Here is a 16,696-nt window from a genome sequence, read left to right as displayed (position 1 = left end):
GAGCGGAAGGATATTTCTACTACTTGCCGTTAGCGCGAAAGCGCATATCAGCACTCTATTATTGGAGTGATGAGTCGGCGGTTTGCTAGTTTTACAAAGTCAACCGCAGATACAAAGTATATGCCAATTGTGCCTTCTGAAGATCTTGCGGGGCTTTGAGAGAGTGTGATCTCAAGCCTCCCTCCAAAAGCAGCTATGGCAATGTCGCCCGTAGTCACATATGATAGTACATCCAACATCAAGGTCACTGCCACCAAAGCCAAATCTTTAGCTGTTCGCACCAACTCCATCTCGAAGCCTCAGAATGGTTCTACTTCTGAGCCAGGAAGAGGGCAGGAATTAGCAGAAAGACTGAATGATGAAACCAAACAAAAATACGTCAAGGACAAGAAGCTTGGAGAAGGCACTTACGCCATAGTTTATTTGGGACACCTGAAAGCAGACCCCTCGTCCCTATTGGCAATCAAGAAGATCAAGGTCAACACCGAGTATCGCGATGGCTTATCTATGGACGCTATCAGAGAAGTCAAGTATCTTCAAGAGCTTTCACATCCAAACATCATTGCACTGCATGCTGTCTTCTCCTCCAAAAATCAAAACCTCAACCTGGTACTTGAGTATCTACCCTTGGGAGATCTTGAAATGCTCATTAAAGACAGTGAGGGTATCCGCTACGGTACGGCTGAGGTCAAAGCTTGGATGGGCATGCTAGGTCGTGCTGTGTGGTTTTGCCATGAGAATTTCGTGCTACATCGCGATATAAAGCCCAACAATCTTCTTATAGCAGCAGACGGAGAAGTCAAGCTTGCTGATTTCGGACTGGCAAGGTCATTCTCTGACCCTTACCGGCCTATGACTTACCAGGTCATCACACGATGGTATCGACCTCCAGAGCTACTCTTTGGGGCAAGGTTCTACTCTGGTGCAGTCGATGTGTGGTCGATGGGAACAGTCTTCGCTGAACTCATATTACGCTTCCCTTTCGTTGCAGGGAACACCGACATGCACCAGCTTGAACTAATATGCAACGCAATTGGCACTCCGACAGAGGAGAATTGGCCGGGTGTGTCCAAGCTCGAAGGCTATCTAAAATACGATAAAGCTGCAACAATACCAGTGCGCGGGAAGGACTTCTATTTGTCTAAATTTGGCACGGCAGGGCCTGTGGGAGTTGATTTGTTGATGTCTATGCTTGCCTTGGATCCTCGGAAACGGTGCACGTCCCGTGAGATGCTTGAGCATAAGTGGTGGTCGAGCGAACCACGACCCACTGCGAAAGAGGATCTGCCGAAGAAGGGTGGGGGACCGGAAAGGATGGGCGAAGATCTGAAGAGGAGAGGAGGTGAGATTGAAGACGGTCGCGGTGATAGAGTGGCGAGGAAGCTTAACTTTGGTGTGGCCAAGTCATAGTTAGATCACTATCCGTTACTCTCTACGCACAGCTTCAGGCTCTCCATCATCATGCCTTTCGCCGGACCTGTTCTTGCCTTTGAGCCTGTTAAATCGAGATACGCTCAACCAGGAACTACAAGCTTAGAAAATTGCAGCTTATTCCGTTCAAATGCTTGACCGAGGTTACTCAGCACGTCGTAAACTTTCATCGCTGGATGTCGTTGAAGATTGCTATCGAAGACAAGCCCAGACCACGAAATGCAACGCCGTCATCTGAGGCAGTTTAGTTGTTCAGAAGGCCGATTTCACGAAAGTACCGAGGATTGTTTCCAAGGGCGTTAGAAGGGAGAAAGAAAAATGGGCAAGATCTTCGAAAGCAAGCGTAATTCACTACGGGCACCAACTATATTCGTTCTCATTTCTTCCTTCGTCCTGCGCAAGTCCAAGGCTGGCAAAGAAGGCATTGCATTCATGATACTCTGGGATTTCATGAGAAATGCTCGGGTGAGGAAGACCAAGGTTGTCCTCGATGTCGGATGAGTATCATCCTTCTCAATACTTCAATACCTCAATACCTTAATACTGCGGAGTACAGCAAAGGACAACGTCCGTTCAAGGGGTTGTGATGCACATTTGCCGTGACTGGTGTGACGGTGGCAAGCAGTCGTTATTATTTGGCCATTGATTTTCTGCAGCAACTGCATGGTGTGATAGTGTGATGTGATGCTTCTGCCTTGAGCGAATCAAGCCCCTGTGCCCCTTTCCCCGTTGCGAGTAAGGTTGCGTAGCGCAGAGCAGGTGGAATAGCGCGGGGGGAACGTTGCTGCTGCAGTGGACCCTGGTCAAGATTATTGTAGGTACCTAACTGGAGGGTACATATGTATGATAATTCTATTGATTTTGAAGTCCGTTTGTAAGTTACTTTATAGATTATTAGATTATTAGATTATCATCTTAGGCAAATAGGTACGTTGTGAGTGTGAAGTGTCCCTCTACCTTACCCTTCTCCCCCCCCCAACCCTACTCTCTTTTGCTTCAACAAAATATTGAACGTCGGGAGGAATGCTGCCATCTCTGAAACATCGCGGGGTCTCAAATTTTCAAGGATTTGGGGACGTACACTTTGGAAAACCCCTACTTTGCTGGTTTGCCTTCAACCTCTCTTACTGTACTCATCTTCAATGCTGTGAAGCCAGGTCGCGTACATTCTTCTCTCCAGTCGCTGTACCATACATCCTTCGCAATTGCTGCTGCCAAGTCTCCCTGGCGACACAGGACGGATAAAAGTACGTCTACCATCCCTAGCCGTCTGTCCTCGAACAATTGGTCACCGCGACAGCACTACAATTCCTCGACTAAACCCTCTTCAGCTGACGAGGGTGAGCAGCTGGCCATGGATTGACAACTCCTCACAAATCGCCCATCATCCAGGGGTCTGCGCTCTCTCGTTCGCTTTGTCTCCTCTGCCGAGAGAATACACAGTTGTTCGCAACTTCCACACATGGAGGTCAACATGACCCGACCTAATCTCCCTCCACCAACCTCTGCTCTTCCTCAATTGCCAGTCTCCAAGTTACGAACCCCTGTGACTGTGTCTGAGTCCTCTCGAGAACAAGTTGCCCCTCCAACGGCCTCTACACTCGCTCTCAAGAACCCTTCGAAGCTCGTCAAATCATCTACCTCCCCAAGCACCAGTCACGCGCCCTCTAGCCCGAAAACACCAACTCTACGGTCCGATCCCGCCAGCCAGGCTCACAACCAAGTGGAAGGTTCGTCGACAGACAAAGAGATTCGACGCTCTGTCAGTATTGCGAATTTTCCCCAACCTCCCAAAGTCAGGAGGACTGGTCTCGACAGCAAATACTCAACAGCCACGCATTCCTTGATATCCGAAGCAACCGCACAAAGCAAAGACGGAGGTGGTACGCCGCCCGGTAGCTTGAGGATCAAAAGACTAAAAACAAAGGCGTCAACAGATGGGCTTAGTCAAATGTACAGCGGAGGGCCAACCCCTACTCTTCTGGACGGAAGTGGCGATGGTAAAGCAATATCCAGTACTTCAGAACCAAGAGTGTCAAATGATCTCGTCAGTCTGCGGTCACCGCCACACAGCCGAACTTCTTCTGCTCAAGGGTCTTACTCTACTTCAGCAACAACGTTCGAAGACACGGATGACAAGAGGGCCAGAGAAGAAGGTCACGTCAACAAAAAGGATGGAAGTAAGAGAAGGGATTCTGGCCGAAGAGAACATGAGGGGAAGGGCAATGTGATTGTTAGCGTGCGTGTACGACCCGATGCAGGCGCGGAAAAGTCGTCAGGCAAGGATTGGATGGTGGATAGCCGGCAGTCTCTCGTGGCCTACAGGGGAAGAGAGGGTGGGGATTATTACTATGGTAAGCCAGTGGAAGTTCATTGCACTACTATCAATCCCAACTTTTCAGGCAGTGCTGTTAGGATATCGCACTGGCAATCGCCAATTTCGGAGCAGAGATCAATTGTCCCTTTGTACCTGAAGATCACTTGGTTGGGTTAATTGACAGTGTTCGAGACCGCTGCTTACGTCGAAGTAGATAATGTGTTCGCGCCTTATGATCAAAATCACAAAGTTTATGATGCGTCAGCGAAACGGCTTGTACGCCGTGTAATGGAGGGCTACCATGGAACAGTGTTTGCTTACGGTATGACGGGGACTGGCAAAACCTTCTCCATGCAAGGAACCGCAACATCACCAGGAGTGATACCACTAGCTATAACCGACATATTTTCTTTCATTCGCGAAACACCGCATCGGGAATTTTTGCTACGAGTTAGCTACCTAGAAATCTATAACGAGAGGATTCATGATCTGTTGAAGCCGCCGATGGAAGCCGGCATTGGACCAGGATCGCCACAGCCAGAAGAGATCAAACTTCGTGAGGACCCAAAGCGAGGGGTTTTTGCCAGTCCGTTGAAAGAAGAGATCGTGCAGAGTCCGACTCAGTTGCTTCGAGTAATTGCTCGAGGCGATCAGTCCAGGAGGACTAGAAGCACCCAATACAACGCTCAAAGCTCCCGTAGTCATGCTGTGGTTCAAATTGTTGTTGAGAGTCGGGAGCGTGCGCCGTACGGCGGCAAAGACGTGAACGACAAACGAGCCCCTCTCATGCCTGGGGGGGTTCGGGTATCCACACTGAGCATGATTGATTTGGCTGGCTCCGAGAGGGCAGCAGAAAACAAGGAGCGAAGAACTGAAGGTGCCCACATCAACAAGAGTCTGCTGACCCTCGGCACCGTCATTGCAAGGCTTTCGGGTGATAAAGACTCCAACGGCAATCCAACCGATAAAGATGGCAAACACTTGCCGTATCGAGACAGCAAACTAACTCGACTGCTGCAGCCAGCCTTGTCAGGAAATTCATTGGTCAGCATTCTCTGCACGATTCAGCTCGGGTCATTTGGGAGTGTGACCACAGCCAATGGACATACTAGTGAGACCCTGAACACTCTGAAATTTGCGGCAAGAGCGAAAAACAACATAGTCAGCCATGCAAAGAAAGCAGAGGAAGCTCTTGGCAGCGGTACGGATGCAGGAAGCAGGGTTCTCCTCGAGCGATATCGAATGGAAATACAGAGCTTACGGAACGAACTCGACAGCCAGAAAAAGGCCCAGGAAGGCAGGGAGGAAAGACCATTTGACTTTGAAGAGAAGCAGTTCGAGAGAGAAGCAGAACAGAGACGTGAGGAGCAGATGCTCGAGATGCAACTCGCAAGAACGGCTTTGAACGACCGCATCGAGCATCTCAATCGCTTGATATTGTCCTCCAAATCGTCCGGTGTCAACACAAATGGCAAGATGTCATCCCTGAGCATGCATCCATCACTTTCTTCGAACCACAGGATTGAAATCTCCACGAAGACATTGCGATCTCTGCGGCCGTCAGGAAGCCAATCGACGCTCGGAGGAGCTGCACCGTCACTGAAACGGACAGTGTCCGCTGGCTCTACCATCACAGCAGCTGGGAAAGGAGGTGAGGAGCAATACTCGCCCGTCTCTTCGCTGGGCAACGAAGAAGATTTGGCAGGCGAATTTGGAGATGGTACTGCAACATCGAATGCACATATCCGCGCCCTTCAAGCGGACTTGGCCGATAAGAACAGGTACATTTCGACTTTGGAGAAGCGCTTGCTGCAAGCCCGGCGATCGAGTCACTCCAAATCATCCGCTCTGGGTTCGCCAACCTCGCAAAAGAAATATGGCATGATCGAAGAAAATGCTAGCACAAGAGATATCATACGAGAAAAAGATGCCGAGATTGCCGACTTGCGTGCACGACTAGATGACAAAGACCGCATGGTCAATGCCCTTCGATCTGCAGCTCGCCATCGTGATACTGCAGATTTCGTATCTGAACCTCTGTCACCCGAAATCCGCAAGGAAAGCTATCATCAAAGCAACGAGAGCAAAGATAGCGGTGGCAGTGTTAATAGCGGCGGCAATGGAATCTCCTTGACGTCCCCCGTCAGCCCCGTACAGCTGCTCTCACCTACCAGCCCCGTACAGTACAAAGAAAAGGAAAAGGCGATGAAGAGAAAGAGTATAGACGAGATGACAAAGATTCTCGATAGCATGATTAACGATCGAGTCCAGACAGGTGGATTGGTCATTGGGGCTAATGGCATGGTGAGACCTCTGCAAGAAAGGAGAAAGGAGAGCTTGAGTGCGGTGCCCAGTGTTGGCGCCCTGGCTGCGACTCTGAGGCCTATCTCGACAATCTCGGAAGCCGAATCTTGACTGTGTGGGAAAAGGCGTTTGGGTTTAGGGATGTGTCCAGTTCCCCATCATATCTCTTCGGTGCTCGCCTCGGATACCCCTAGTTTTTGCTTCCATGTACCCACGCGGAATGGCCTCACGCTTACGCGTTATCTTCTTATCTTTCATCGGAAGGTATGGAGGTAGTGCATGAGACACTACTGTAGTGATATTTCATGCAACAGTCCTCTCTAAAATTCTTCCCAGAGATATTTCAACAACAAAAGTGCTGAATCACATGGCTGATAATCCATTGCCTAGAATAACGTTACCATCTGCCAGTCTGTTGCTACTGTGTTCATAGGCCACCACAGCTTGTACATAGGGCTTGTCAAGATGCTCAGCGTGTAGAAGCACTACACGGCAGAGCCGATGGGGAAAATGAATGATGATCACTGATGTGGGAACTTGCTGGCCGGCTCCCAATTAATCTTTTTATTAGCTAAAGAAACCAATGTAATTGATTTGATGGTAGTCAGTGTCCGTGTTAAATGATGTTGTGCATGCTGCTGAGTGAAGAGAGGAAAGCAATCGTGTGACCTGTCCAACCGGCCTTACCTTTTCCCTCCTGGCTTCCAATTGAGATCATTCGGACCACCTTTGTCCCCGTTGAAGCTATCCTGCGGACATTGTCCGGGGGAACAGAGGCCTTGGAATAGACCAAACTTTTCCTACCGAACTCCCCTCTAAAACCCACGAGCAAAGGCAAACCACCGTCTACGACCATGACCTCGCTGTCTCCTATACCCCTCAAGCACCTTCCAGGCCTCCATCGACCCGAAGTCTAAGCACCATGCCTTTCTGGACTTCCTTTGCGCCACTTTGGCGCTTTTCGAACCCGTAGGCATCACGTTGCGCCTCCGCCTCTTCGTCCCATAGAGCTCCGAGTATCTCCTTTCTCACCTTCCAACTCTCAACCTCCAGGATCGAGCTGTCTTTGCTCAAGCAGTGCAGACGCACCCAGCACCGTTGGATCCCCACATCTTGAAAGCCCCATAAGGGTTTGATCCACTGAGCACCAATCCCTGCCTTGTCTGCGAGATCGAACGGTGCGAACCAAAGCGGTGACTTGTTCAGCGTGAGATCGAGTGAGAGACGAGTCAATGAACTGCACTGGTCTGCGATGCGCCAGCACAAGTCTTCCCATAGCCGGTCGTGCTTGGCTTTCCACATCTGATCTTCAGTGCGGTTCGGTTCGCCGTAGGCACGATGCTTGATTCCAAGTCGCGTCAAGGCTTCCGTCGCAGTTGGGGAGAGGTTATTCAAGAAATGACGAAGGGCGCCCAGGCCATGGAAGGTGAAGGTCGACTTTGAGTAGAAGACTGAGCATGCCTCCTTATGCATTTTACTGCAGACGACGAGAAGAGCAGCAGGGCCGGGATAGATGGAACCCTCCACCAATCGTTTCTGACTAGGTACACGCCGGGAATAGTCCAGCTGACGACGGCGTCTGGCTGCACCCGATTCAAGGCGAGGTCCATATGCTCTGCCTAGCTTGGGTAGCCGATAGGTCAGACTTTTGCTCTTGTGGTTGTTGTCGACCCATCCGATCTCGTAGTACTGCTTTACGATTCCGTAATCATAAATCTTGTTTCGGAGCTCTCCAGGAAGTTCGAGGAATGGAAAATGACCCTTTGGCGCGTATCTCAGCGCACGCATCGTATCGGGCTCACAAGGGAGACATACGAGTGGTTTCCCGGGATGATGTAGGTGTTCTGATTCCAAAAGAACGGGTTTCTGATCTTGTATCAGGCCTGGGACGATCTTTTTAGGTTGTCGACAAAGCGGCCCACGTGGATTGTCTCGGCTGCTGGGCTGCAGCGGTGGAAGACGGACGCTCGCCGTGCCAGGTGGCAGCTTGGTGCCAGAAAGAGATTTCTTCCTGTTTGCCTCTTCGATCAATTTGTAGATCTCAGCTTTCTTACCCATAAGGCCCTTTTTAGCAGCCCGGGCTGGCGTCGACTTCTTGTTTGCCATGACGTGTAAGGCGGATCACGGCCTCGTTGAGAAGCGGACGCGTCGAGTGGAAAAATGGGGCTTCGGTTGATGTTGATTTCAACTGTGAAAGAAGAGAGGCTGGGTGAGCACAGGTGAGGAGAGCGTGAAGAATGTGGCGGTTGTAGCAGGCAGGACGTGTGAATGATGCTCAATGATAGAGGTTGCAGTCGCCTGCAAATATGGATGAGACGGTGACCTTGTGTGTCTGTTTCGTGGAGATGTCTTTGAAGGTTGGAAAAGTGGAAGGACTACTAGACAGTCGATTGGCGGATTGTGAATGGATAAGAAGCTCCTTTTTGAGAGTCACTGTGAAGACTTATGCTTATTCATAGCATGCGGCCTTTGAAAGTGGAAGGTCGAAGGTAGTTGTGGAAAAGTAGGTTGTGTAGGATGATAAGAGGGAGGGAGGGGGGAGAGAAGGTGAGAGGTGAAGGACATGAGGCAAGCAGGGAAGGGAAGATCTCCTTATTAGCTTAGCGTGTGAGCGTGAAGGGACTTGATTTTGAACAATAAGGTATGCCTTACTTCAATAAGGTAGAAGGAGAATAAGAAAATAGGAAAATAGGAAGATAGGAAAATCTCACTTTGGCCGACTTATTCACTTTTCCTTTCCCTTTTCCTTCTCCTTTTCCATTTCCATTTCCACTTCCATTTCCATGTCGATTTTCTTTTCCTTTTCCTTTTCATTTTGTCAATAGAAGAAGCCAGGCAATAAAAAATTCAACAGATCGCGCCAACCTCGCCTTGTATCATCCAACTCGCCACTGGCTGCTAAGCTATTCCTTCTTAGAGGAACACCAACGTATCAGTATATGGTGAAGCATGGAGGATAAAGTCTGCTGTATTCATTGCCGGTGATGAATGCTGAGACTCATGAATGCCCAAGCCATCATCAAACAAGACTGACATTTTCCCTCCGCGGCAGCCTGCATCACACTTGGAGCGAACCACAATTGCAACTACTTGGGACAGTCGTGTGCGTCAATATGGTACAACAGCAGGCACCGAAAGCGAGAAAAAGGTTACATCTTCTGTGCCTCAAGGCTTGACCAGCTTATTTCACTGCCATAGACCTGCCTTCCATTGTCGGTAGAGGCCAGAAGAGCAGCAGCGAGCAAAGAAGGGATGGTATTCTCGTGCATCCGGGAATAACGCTTCAACATGTCGAGAGATCGTCTATGACCACAGCTTTGATGGATAATAGGAACATGCATCGATGCAGCTCCAAGGCAGGAGCAAGGATGAAGCCTGACACCGAGCTTTTCTCCCTCCGCGATGATGCTCTTCTATTTCACAGCCATCTCGAAGCCTCTCTCTCCCATCCTCATCTTCACTTCCTCGTATATCTCGCCCGGACTTTTCACAGCCTTGATCTTCACCACCCTGTTTTCTTTCTCGAAGTAGTCCACAACTGGCATGCTCGTCTCCACAAATGTTTTGAACCGCTTCTTGATACTCTCGGCATTGTCATCAGCACGGCCGCTGGTCTTTCCTCGGTTGATGAGACGCTCGGTCATGACGTCTTCGGGGCAGTCGAAAAAGAGGGTAAATTTCGAGGGGCACACGGCTTCTTCAAAGCGGATGGCTTGGTCCATTTTGCGAGGGAAGCCTGCGCGTCGATAAGCCGTGGTTATTTCATCACCTCATGTAGACTCGACAGTGTAGACGCACCATCAATCAGGAATCGCCCCCTTCCCTTCTCCTGATCCATCATAGCATTCTCCAAAAGCTGCACTGTCACCTCCATCGGCACAATTTTTCCCTCAGCGATGTACTCCTTGATCATGCTTCCGAACTCGCTGCCTTCCCTATCTTGCTCCGCCCGTAGCAGATCTCCAGCAGAAAGGTGTGTGAAGCCATAGTCTCGGACCAAATTAGCACACTGAGTGCCTTTCCCAGCACCTGGGCCACCCAGGACGTAGATTACCGACGTTTTGTCCGGCGAGAAGGTGGGGGTGGACTTTTTGGGGGCCGAGAGGCGGGGTGAGGTGGGTGCCATGGTATGCGAGATTCGGATACTGAACCTATTTGGGTGTCACAGAGGGGCCACGGGGTTTTTGGGGCTCGCTGGCGCGGGTCTTGACCATGTAAACGTAGGCTCCTGTTCCAGCGAAGAAAATGAAGACGAATGGCCAGACCTTGAGGGTTTGATTGGGGTTTGGCCGCGAGACGTATGTCCTGCGATAGGGCAGAGTTGCTCTCGTGCGGACACGCTCCAACGGAACTGAATCTTTTAACCTTCTGGGAGGATTGTTTTGGATTGGAAATGCTTGCATGGACATGTGGAAAGGGTCAGCGATGAGTACTCGTACACCATGCAGAGATCAAGAGTTGTCGATCGGCATGACTTCATTTCTACTTGTACAAACGCCTGTACCCTAGCGTTATCACTTGATCAATGTTTGACAAGACGATAAGCTCTCATGCTTCCAACATGACTGTCTGCATTTATAGCCTCCAACATATTTACTCAAAGAAGTAAGTATGGGAGTAATATGATATATTCTCTTTGGCAGATTTACAAAATTCATGAACCCCAGTCAAACACCACCTCCGGTATATGAAAGAAAATGGTATAGATTCTGATGAAGAGAGAATTCCGTAAACTCCTGATTATTGGTCTCCTTGAAGATCTATCGTAAAGTACTGTGCCGCAACCGAGGACTGGTAGGTGGGCTTTCCAGGCTTACCCGACCCTCCGTCGTGTAAGCCTGCCCCGGTTCGCTGCCAAAATTCATGCTCTGTGGTTGGTAGCCTGGACTTTGAAGCGGGCTCGCATACGCTCCTGGTATGGGCACTGCATCGTATGTTTGCTCGCCTGGCGCTGCCGGGACATGCTCCTGGACCTGTGGCGCTGGTTCAAATCCATCCTGGGACAGAGCAGGAGTGGCAGAGTGAACCTTGATTGGGGGCGGCTGTAGATTGAATGGCTTCGGTTGGGAAAATGACTGGTGTTTCGAAGCGAATTGGGTGGATTCGTTGTAATGTTCGCCATTCTCCGCCGCATCGATCGGATCATCATGAATGTGCGCCGGAAACGTGGAAGTCATGGGAGTCTTCTGGAAGCCAGGGGTGTTGGGCGCAGATTGACTCCTGAGTTGAGCAAGATAAAGATCAGAGCGAGCTTTGTCACGCAGATCCATTGATTTGGCGAGCCTGCGCTTGGAGTGAAAGCGATAAAAGACGATGGCGTAAATGCTGATGGTGAGAACTTCGACAATGATCTCGATAAAAGCGCAAAGCAGCGACCAGTTCTACAGGCGTAAGTCAGTATCATAGAATTCCTTATCAATCAGCGAGCTCCATACCTGAAGTCTGCATATCAAAGCATAGTCGACGTCTTGCTGAAACAAATCCTTACGCTTGCCATCCTTGCAAGACCATCCCCACATATCCTTGCCACCCCCGTTCTTCCTGCTTTGATTCAATATTGCAGCGCCGATAGCCCACATGACTATACTGAATGTGAAGAAAGCTATAGAGAAGACGGTATAATAGATTGCGGCTTTCTGCGCTCGCTTGTGACCACCTCGCCAGTATGCATAGAAGATGCCGAGAGAGAACGCCAGCGATACGCACGAGATGCTGAGCAGGGTGATTTGCGGCCATGTCTTCTGGTTGGGAGCCCAAGCAGGGAGGTTGCTCCTCAAAGGCAGCGATTTGGTGGTATTGAATATTGTAAAAGTAGTTGAGAGCATAGATAAGACGATGAGACTGCAACTGAAATTTGTTACTCGAAGACACATCTTGGCCATTCGGACCCGGGTTTTGACTTTCTAGAAATCAAAGTCAGCATGTAGTCCAGCGATGTGCCATGAAGTCTTGTACCAAGTCCTTTGCATTTTCCTTCTCTGTATGGTCTTCGTGTTTCTCCAAGATCTGCTCCTCATGGAAAGTTGGGCTGAGTGGATTCGCAAGTCGTCCAGGGGTCCCAGGGGGCTTCAAGGCACTCTTCAAGGGTGAGTTTGGGGTCAGCGGAACTTCCACACCCGCATAAGATGAGTGTTTAGAAGCCTGATTGTCGGCCATGTAGCCGAAGCCCACGTCGGAGGGCTGTAGTTGAGGCATGAGGTGGCGAGTCGTAGGTGGAGGATTGGCGAAAGGTGACGGCCCAGCTGTGCTGGGACCGATGGGTGAGTTGACAGATGTTGCTTCCGCAAAGCGTGCTGTCCTAGGCGTCTTGATCGAAAGTCCGGACGAAGAACTTGACGACGTCCTCGGACGGACACTGACTTGACTGTTCTTGACCTTGTCGTTTGTGAGGGCTCGCTGCGGCAGTGACCGCTTAGGATCAGGTTCTATAGGAGATACTGGATCGTAAGTTCGATGTTGGACGTTCGACATGCTAAGCGACAGTGCGGCTAACGTGAGATACTCAAGAGCGAGTTTTTTTTCAAGTACAATCTGCCTCTTCAAGATCGATTGAAGAGGACAATGAATGGTGTCAGCAAGATGCAGCTGTTGAGAGAGTCGCCGGTTTGAAGGGTAAAGAAAGGCGTAACAAGGTGTAACAAGAGGAGAGGAGGCCTGCTTGGAAGGTGACGAGGGCGGATACGCTGGGGTTTTTCTCCAAGCGCTGGGTCTCAGTCTCTGGACCCCATAATTAGGAGATTGGAGGTGGTGTCATGATGGGCTTGATCGCAATGAGCAATTGAGCAGGGTAATATCAATAGCACGGGCGCGAAGCCCTAAGCATGAGTCTCAGAGTGACAGAGGAAGGGCTTTGGAAGGTGTGATAGGCCGAGGTGTAGATAAGCTAAGCCCCAGGAATAGAGCGTAGGCGCCCGGGAAGCAAGTGTCATGCATAAGGTATGCTAAAGATTAAAGTACTCTTGGGCAATCCCTAGGTAGGTATTGTTTCCTCGGGAATCCATCTCGTAGGCAAAAGGTCATAACCTGGCCAGGTGATTTTCAGAAGAAAGGAGTGTTTCCTTCTTGATGCTGGAATAAAAGATGTTGCAAGGAATGAAGTGCAAAAGAGAACCCCCACCCCCACTCCACAAAGTACGATGAATCAAATACTCCAAAAGAAAAGGCCTGTTCCGATTGCAGCGGCAAGAAGAGACATGCTGTGGTGTGATTGGTGTATTCGGTGTGAAAGAACGAAGAAACTCGGAAGGAGGACGGTTGGTTTCTGGACCAGTGGGCCATCTGGTTGGCTAGCACTGCTCCGGCGCTAGCTCGCACCACGCCTAAGGTACCTTACCTTACCTCACCTGAGATACCTAGGTACTTAGACCTAGCGAGCCTAGGTAACTCCAAGGTACCAATTCTAGAACTCGTGAACTCCAAGGAAACAGACGCAACACCCGTTTCGCAGGAAGACTGATGATCTTTTCCGAACTTTCGGATTGCCGCCTTGGAAGTAGGTAAATCTCCTTTCTGGGCAACTGACTATTGGTGACTTGATATGTTGACAAGATGGCTGTGTTGTTGTATATACATCTATTGATTGAAGAAGTGTAGCTAGCTACCGCTCTTCAAAAGAGCTGACATATACTGTCCACCGTGCTGCCGGTAAACCCTTGGCAGTCATGCTGTCTTCTAAGGCCACGCAATAACAATGCGTGGCTGCTAGGATCCTCTATACCTTGATCAAAATCATACCTGAGACACCTGCAACACACTGCTGGGGAAAACCAGCCCTTTTAAATTGCAGCACCCTCAATCTTTTTCCCTTTTACCGACTTCCACTCCATGCCGAGCGCGCCAACAATAGATAATGATGCCATAGCGACAGAAACGTAATATGTATGTGTTAGTGCATCGTTGTATGCGAACAGGACACCTTCAAGGCTACCTGAACCAACGGCATTTCGCAGACTCGTTGCCCCTGTTTTAAGGACGATCGATGGGTTGAGAATCGGTACATTGTTGGCAAGATTTGTAGACAAACGATTTGTGAAGATGTTCTGCCCAACCGCGATGAAAAGAGCGCCCCCGAGATTGAGACAGAAATTCATGATCGCTGCATTGAGGTTCCGGAGTCAGTATTGCCTATTTGATAGGGTATATTGAGCCTTGAAACGTACCTGTTGCTGTCGGGATATCTTCCAGAGTGCACACCGTCTGAGCCGCAATGATCCCTTGTTGCATGCCAGCGCCGACACCAAATCCATAAATGGCTTGGAAACCGATCCACATGGCATGGCCGGACCCAACTTTGAACGTGGATATTAAACCAGCACCCGCGGCCATAAGCAAGGATGAGATAATCATCCACGGAGTGTAGTAGCCCGTTGTAGTGATAGCAATACCAGATATTATAGATACGATGACGAGACCAAGGATCATAGGGAGACTCCTGATACCAGATTCAACAGCTGACACGCCATTAATAGCTTGGAACCAGATAGGAATGTAGTAGATCACTACGTGATCTTGTCAGTATTCTTCTCCTTAGAAAGGAAACCGAGCTGTATGAAGAATGTGAGGAGTGGAGGGGGGTGTTCGCTGCCAGAAACGTTTCTGTTTGAGCCTACAAGCCTAAATTGTGTGACAGATGTGAGGAGCGAAAGGAGGGTTTGATGGTCGGAATCAAACGTACGGAGAAAAAATGAACCACCCAAGCAGAAGACGAACCAAGAACCAAAGGCTATACTCCGTTTCTTGAGAATCCTGGGTGGGACTGTTGCATTGTCCCCCTTCCATAGCTGTACGCCAGCAAAAGCAATACCGAGCACTCCAGAGACGACAATCAGCGCAACGATCCTTCCTAAATGGGTCAGCCAAATAGAACCAAGATAATAAAGTGAGTCTGAAAATGGGAAATCTCACCATTGCCCCAGTGGTATTTCGACCCCCCCCATTGTAACGCGAGCAGGAGACATACAATACAAGGCACGAAGAGAATGGTTCCAATAGGATCGAACTGTTTCGCGCGTTCCCAAAAGCCAATTGAATTCTCCTGTTCACGTGGAGGTGAAGTGAAAAAGAGTGCGATGCCGAGAATCGTCACCGCTCCAAGGGGCAAATTGATGTAGAAGCACCATCTCCACGAGACTTTGTCCGTGAAAGCACCCCCCATTAGAGGCCCAGCGACTGACGCCTGATAGGGTCTCCCGTCAGCAATTACTCTTTTCCGACGGAAATTGAAGTCATGAAACATGTATCTGGATCACGAAAGTCCCAAAAAGAATTGATAGAGGGGGGTGAAGTCATACCAAACCATACATAGCACCAATAAAGCCGGTATAGATTGGCCTTTTCACTAGTGGTACAGCGTATGCTATGATGACAAGAGCACCAGAAAATATCCCGGCAGCTCCAACGCTGCACAGATTTTGGAGTCAGCATTGTTTATACGAGGTAGGTAATGGAGTTGCGGGACAGATCTCGGGAGTAGAAAGGTCCTCCCTCTTGCTCCCGAAACATGTTTTGCGACTCAATTCCAATACCAAATGGGAATAATCGGCTCCGAAACGTACGTACCCTGCAACTGCGCGACCAATGATAAGAGCAACAGAGGTAGGTGCTGCACCACATATGACTAGGATGGTATTCAGTATGATGGTTGAAGATGTCGAAGTGAAAGTAGACTATTTACCTGAACCGACTTCGAAGATGAATATACTGGATTACAATTTCGCAGTCAGTATTGCCTATTTGAGGAGGTCCATCGAGCCTTGGAACATGTCTCAAGAGTAAAGCCTCCCGAGGCGTGTCTCAAGACTCAAGATTTGCTCCGAAAGGGGAAATATGGGCTCCGAAAATACGTACGCAGTCAGATAGACATACTTGATGCTGAAAAAGGTGTATAATTTGCCGAAGAGCAGTAGTAAAGCACATTCGGTAAGTAAGTAGGCTGGGTGAGGGGTGGATTAGTGTAAGACTTCGATGTAATATAGGTGCATGCCTACCTGACCCATACCAACCCACATCATCGAGAGCTTTGAAATGATCCGTAATCTTTGGGATTGCAGTAGCAATGATGGTGTTGTCCTGGGTTAATATCAACATCCCACCCACTGACCATGCGTTGGGCTGGGACTCACCAAAGCCATTAGGAACACTGAAAGACATAGTGAGACTATTATAATGGCAAATTTCGCCCCAGAAGGATATTCTGGTTCATCTGAAAGCTTGTCTGCTGCTACTGCCTCGTCCAAAGGCGCTGTCTCCACGTACCTCTTCTCGCCCCCGGATTGGGAATTCTGCCTAGAAGAGGGGCGGAAGAGCGTTCTTTCCTCTTCGTTCTGACTCGTAGACGTGTGCTGACTCGACAGAACGACTGCGAGGGCGGGCGTATCGTTCTCTCTGTTGAGGGGTCTGGTAAGCTTTGTGCGAGACAGGGTAGGAAATTTCATGGTGGATGGTAGAGGTATGGGAAAGGAAGGAAGATTGGAAAGGTGAGGTGAGTTCTGATCCTTTGTCAGTCGCAGAAGGAAAGCAGTCCGTTCGTTTGGGAATAATACCGGAGAGACATTGCACTGTGGAAGAGGGAACATCAATGATGATATATTGAAACCTAAAGCGCAGGCTACTTCGATTGTTGCGATGACAAGCTCATTTTCGGAC

At 49.5% G+C, this 16,696-nt stretch overlaps 6 protein-coding genes across 6 annotated transcripts; 2 read left to right on the top strand and 4 right to left on the bottom strand.

Annotated features, from left to right (window-relative positions):
- Positions 1-195: 195 nt before the first annotated feature.
- HO133_008789 (uncharacterized protein) lies at positions 196-1,410 on the top strand (the record flags this gene model as incomplete). The annotated part of the gene is made up of 1 exon (XM_037299652.1): positions 196-1,410. One exon carries the CDS (start codon positions 196-198, stop codon positions 1,408-1,410), a length of 1,215 nt encoding a protein of 404 aa, XP_037155653.1.
- Positions 1,411-2,905: 1,495 nt separating this feature from the next.
- On the top strand, positions 2,906-6,163 carry HO133_008788 (uncharacterized protein; the record flags this gene model as incomplete). Its single annotated transcript, XM_037299651.1, has 2 exons — positions 2,906-3,785; positions 3,963-6,163. 2 exons carry the CDS (start codon positions 2,906-2,908, stop codon positions 6,161-6,163), a joined length of 3,081 nt encoding a protein of 1,026 aa, XP_037155652.1.
- A 768-nt stretch (positions 6,164-6,931) lies between these two features.
- HO133_008787 (uncharacterized protein) lies at positions 6,932-8,158 on the bottom strand (the record flags this gene model as incomplete). The annotated part of the gene is made up of 1 exon (XM_037299650.1): positions 6,932-8,158. One exon carries the CDS (start codon positions 8,156-8,158, stop codon positions 6,932-6,934), a length of 1,227 nt encoding a protein of 408 aa, XP_037155651.1.
- A 1,307-nt stretch (positions 8,159-9,465) lies between these two features.
- On the bottom strand, positions 9,466-10,178 carry HO133_008786 (uncharacterized protein; the record flags this gene model as incomplete). Its single annotated transcript, XM_037299649.1, has 2 exons — positions 9,466-9,788; positions 9,851-10,178. 2 exons carry the CDS (start codon positions 10,176-10,178, stop codon positions 9,466-9,468), a joined length of 651 nt encoding a protein of 216 aa, XP_037155650.1.
- Positions 10,179-10,812: 634 nt separating this feature from the next.
- HO133_008785 (uncharacterized protein) lies at positions 10,813-12,523 on the bottom strand (the record flags this gene model as incomplete). The annotated part of the gene is made up of 3 exons (XM_037299648.1): positions 10,813-11,433; positions 11,488-11,955; positions 12,008-12,523. 3 exons carry the CDS (start codon positions 12,521-12,523, stop codon positions 10,813-10,815), a joined length of 1,605 nt encoding a protein of 534 aa, XP_037155649.1.
- A 1,304-nt stretch (positions 12,524-13,827) lies between these two features.
- HO133_008784 (uncharacterized protein) lies at positions 13,828-16,626 on the bottom strand (the record flags this gene model as incomplete). Its single annotated transcript, XM_037299647.1, has 11 exons — positions 13,828-14,147; positions 14,212-14,550; positions 14,727-14,894; positions 14,957-15,227; positions 15,343-15,451; positions 15,611-15,668; positions 15,726-15,751; positions 15,899-15,983; positions 16,039-16,120; positions 16,174-16,539; positions 16,594-16,626. The coding sequence occupies 11 exons, from the start codon at positions 16,624-16,626 to the stop codon at positions 13,828-13,830; spliced, it is 1,857 nt and encodes a 618-aa protein (XP_037155648.1).
- Positions 16,627-16,696: the final 70 nt, after the last annotated feature.

Source organism: Letharia lupina, assembly GCF_014066315.1.
Source record: "Letharia lupina isolate WasteWater1 chromosome Unknown contig_5, whole genome shotgun sequence".
In the NCBI taxonomy this organism is placed as follows: Eukaryota; Fungi; Ascomycota; class Lecanoromycetes; order Lecanorales; family Parmeliaceae; genus Letharia; species Letharia lupina.
The sequence above is the reverse complement of the archived record's forward strand: the minus strand, read 5'-3'. Positions and strand labels throughout refer to the sequence as shown.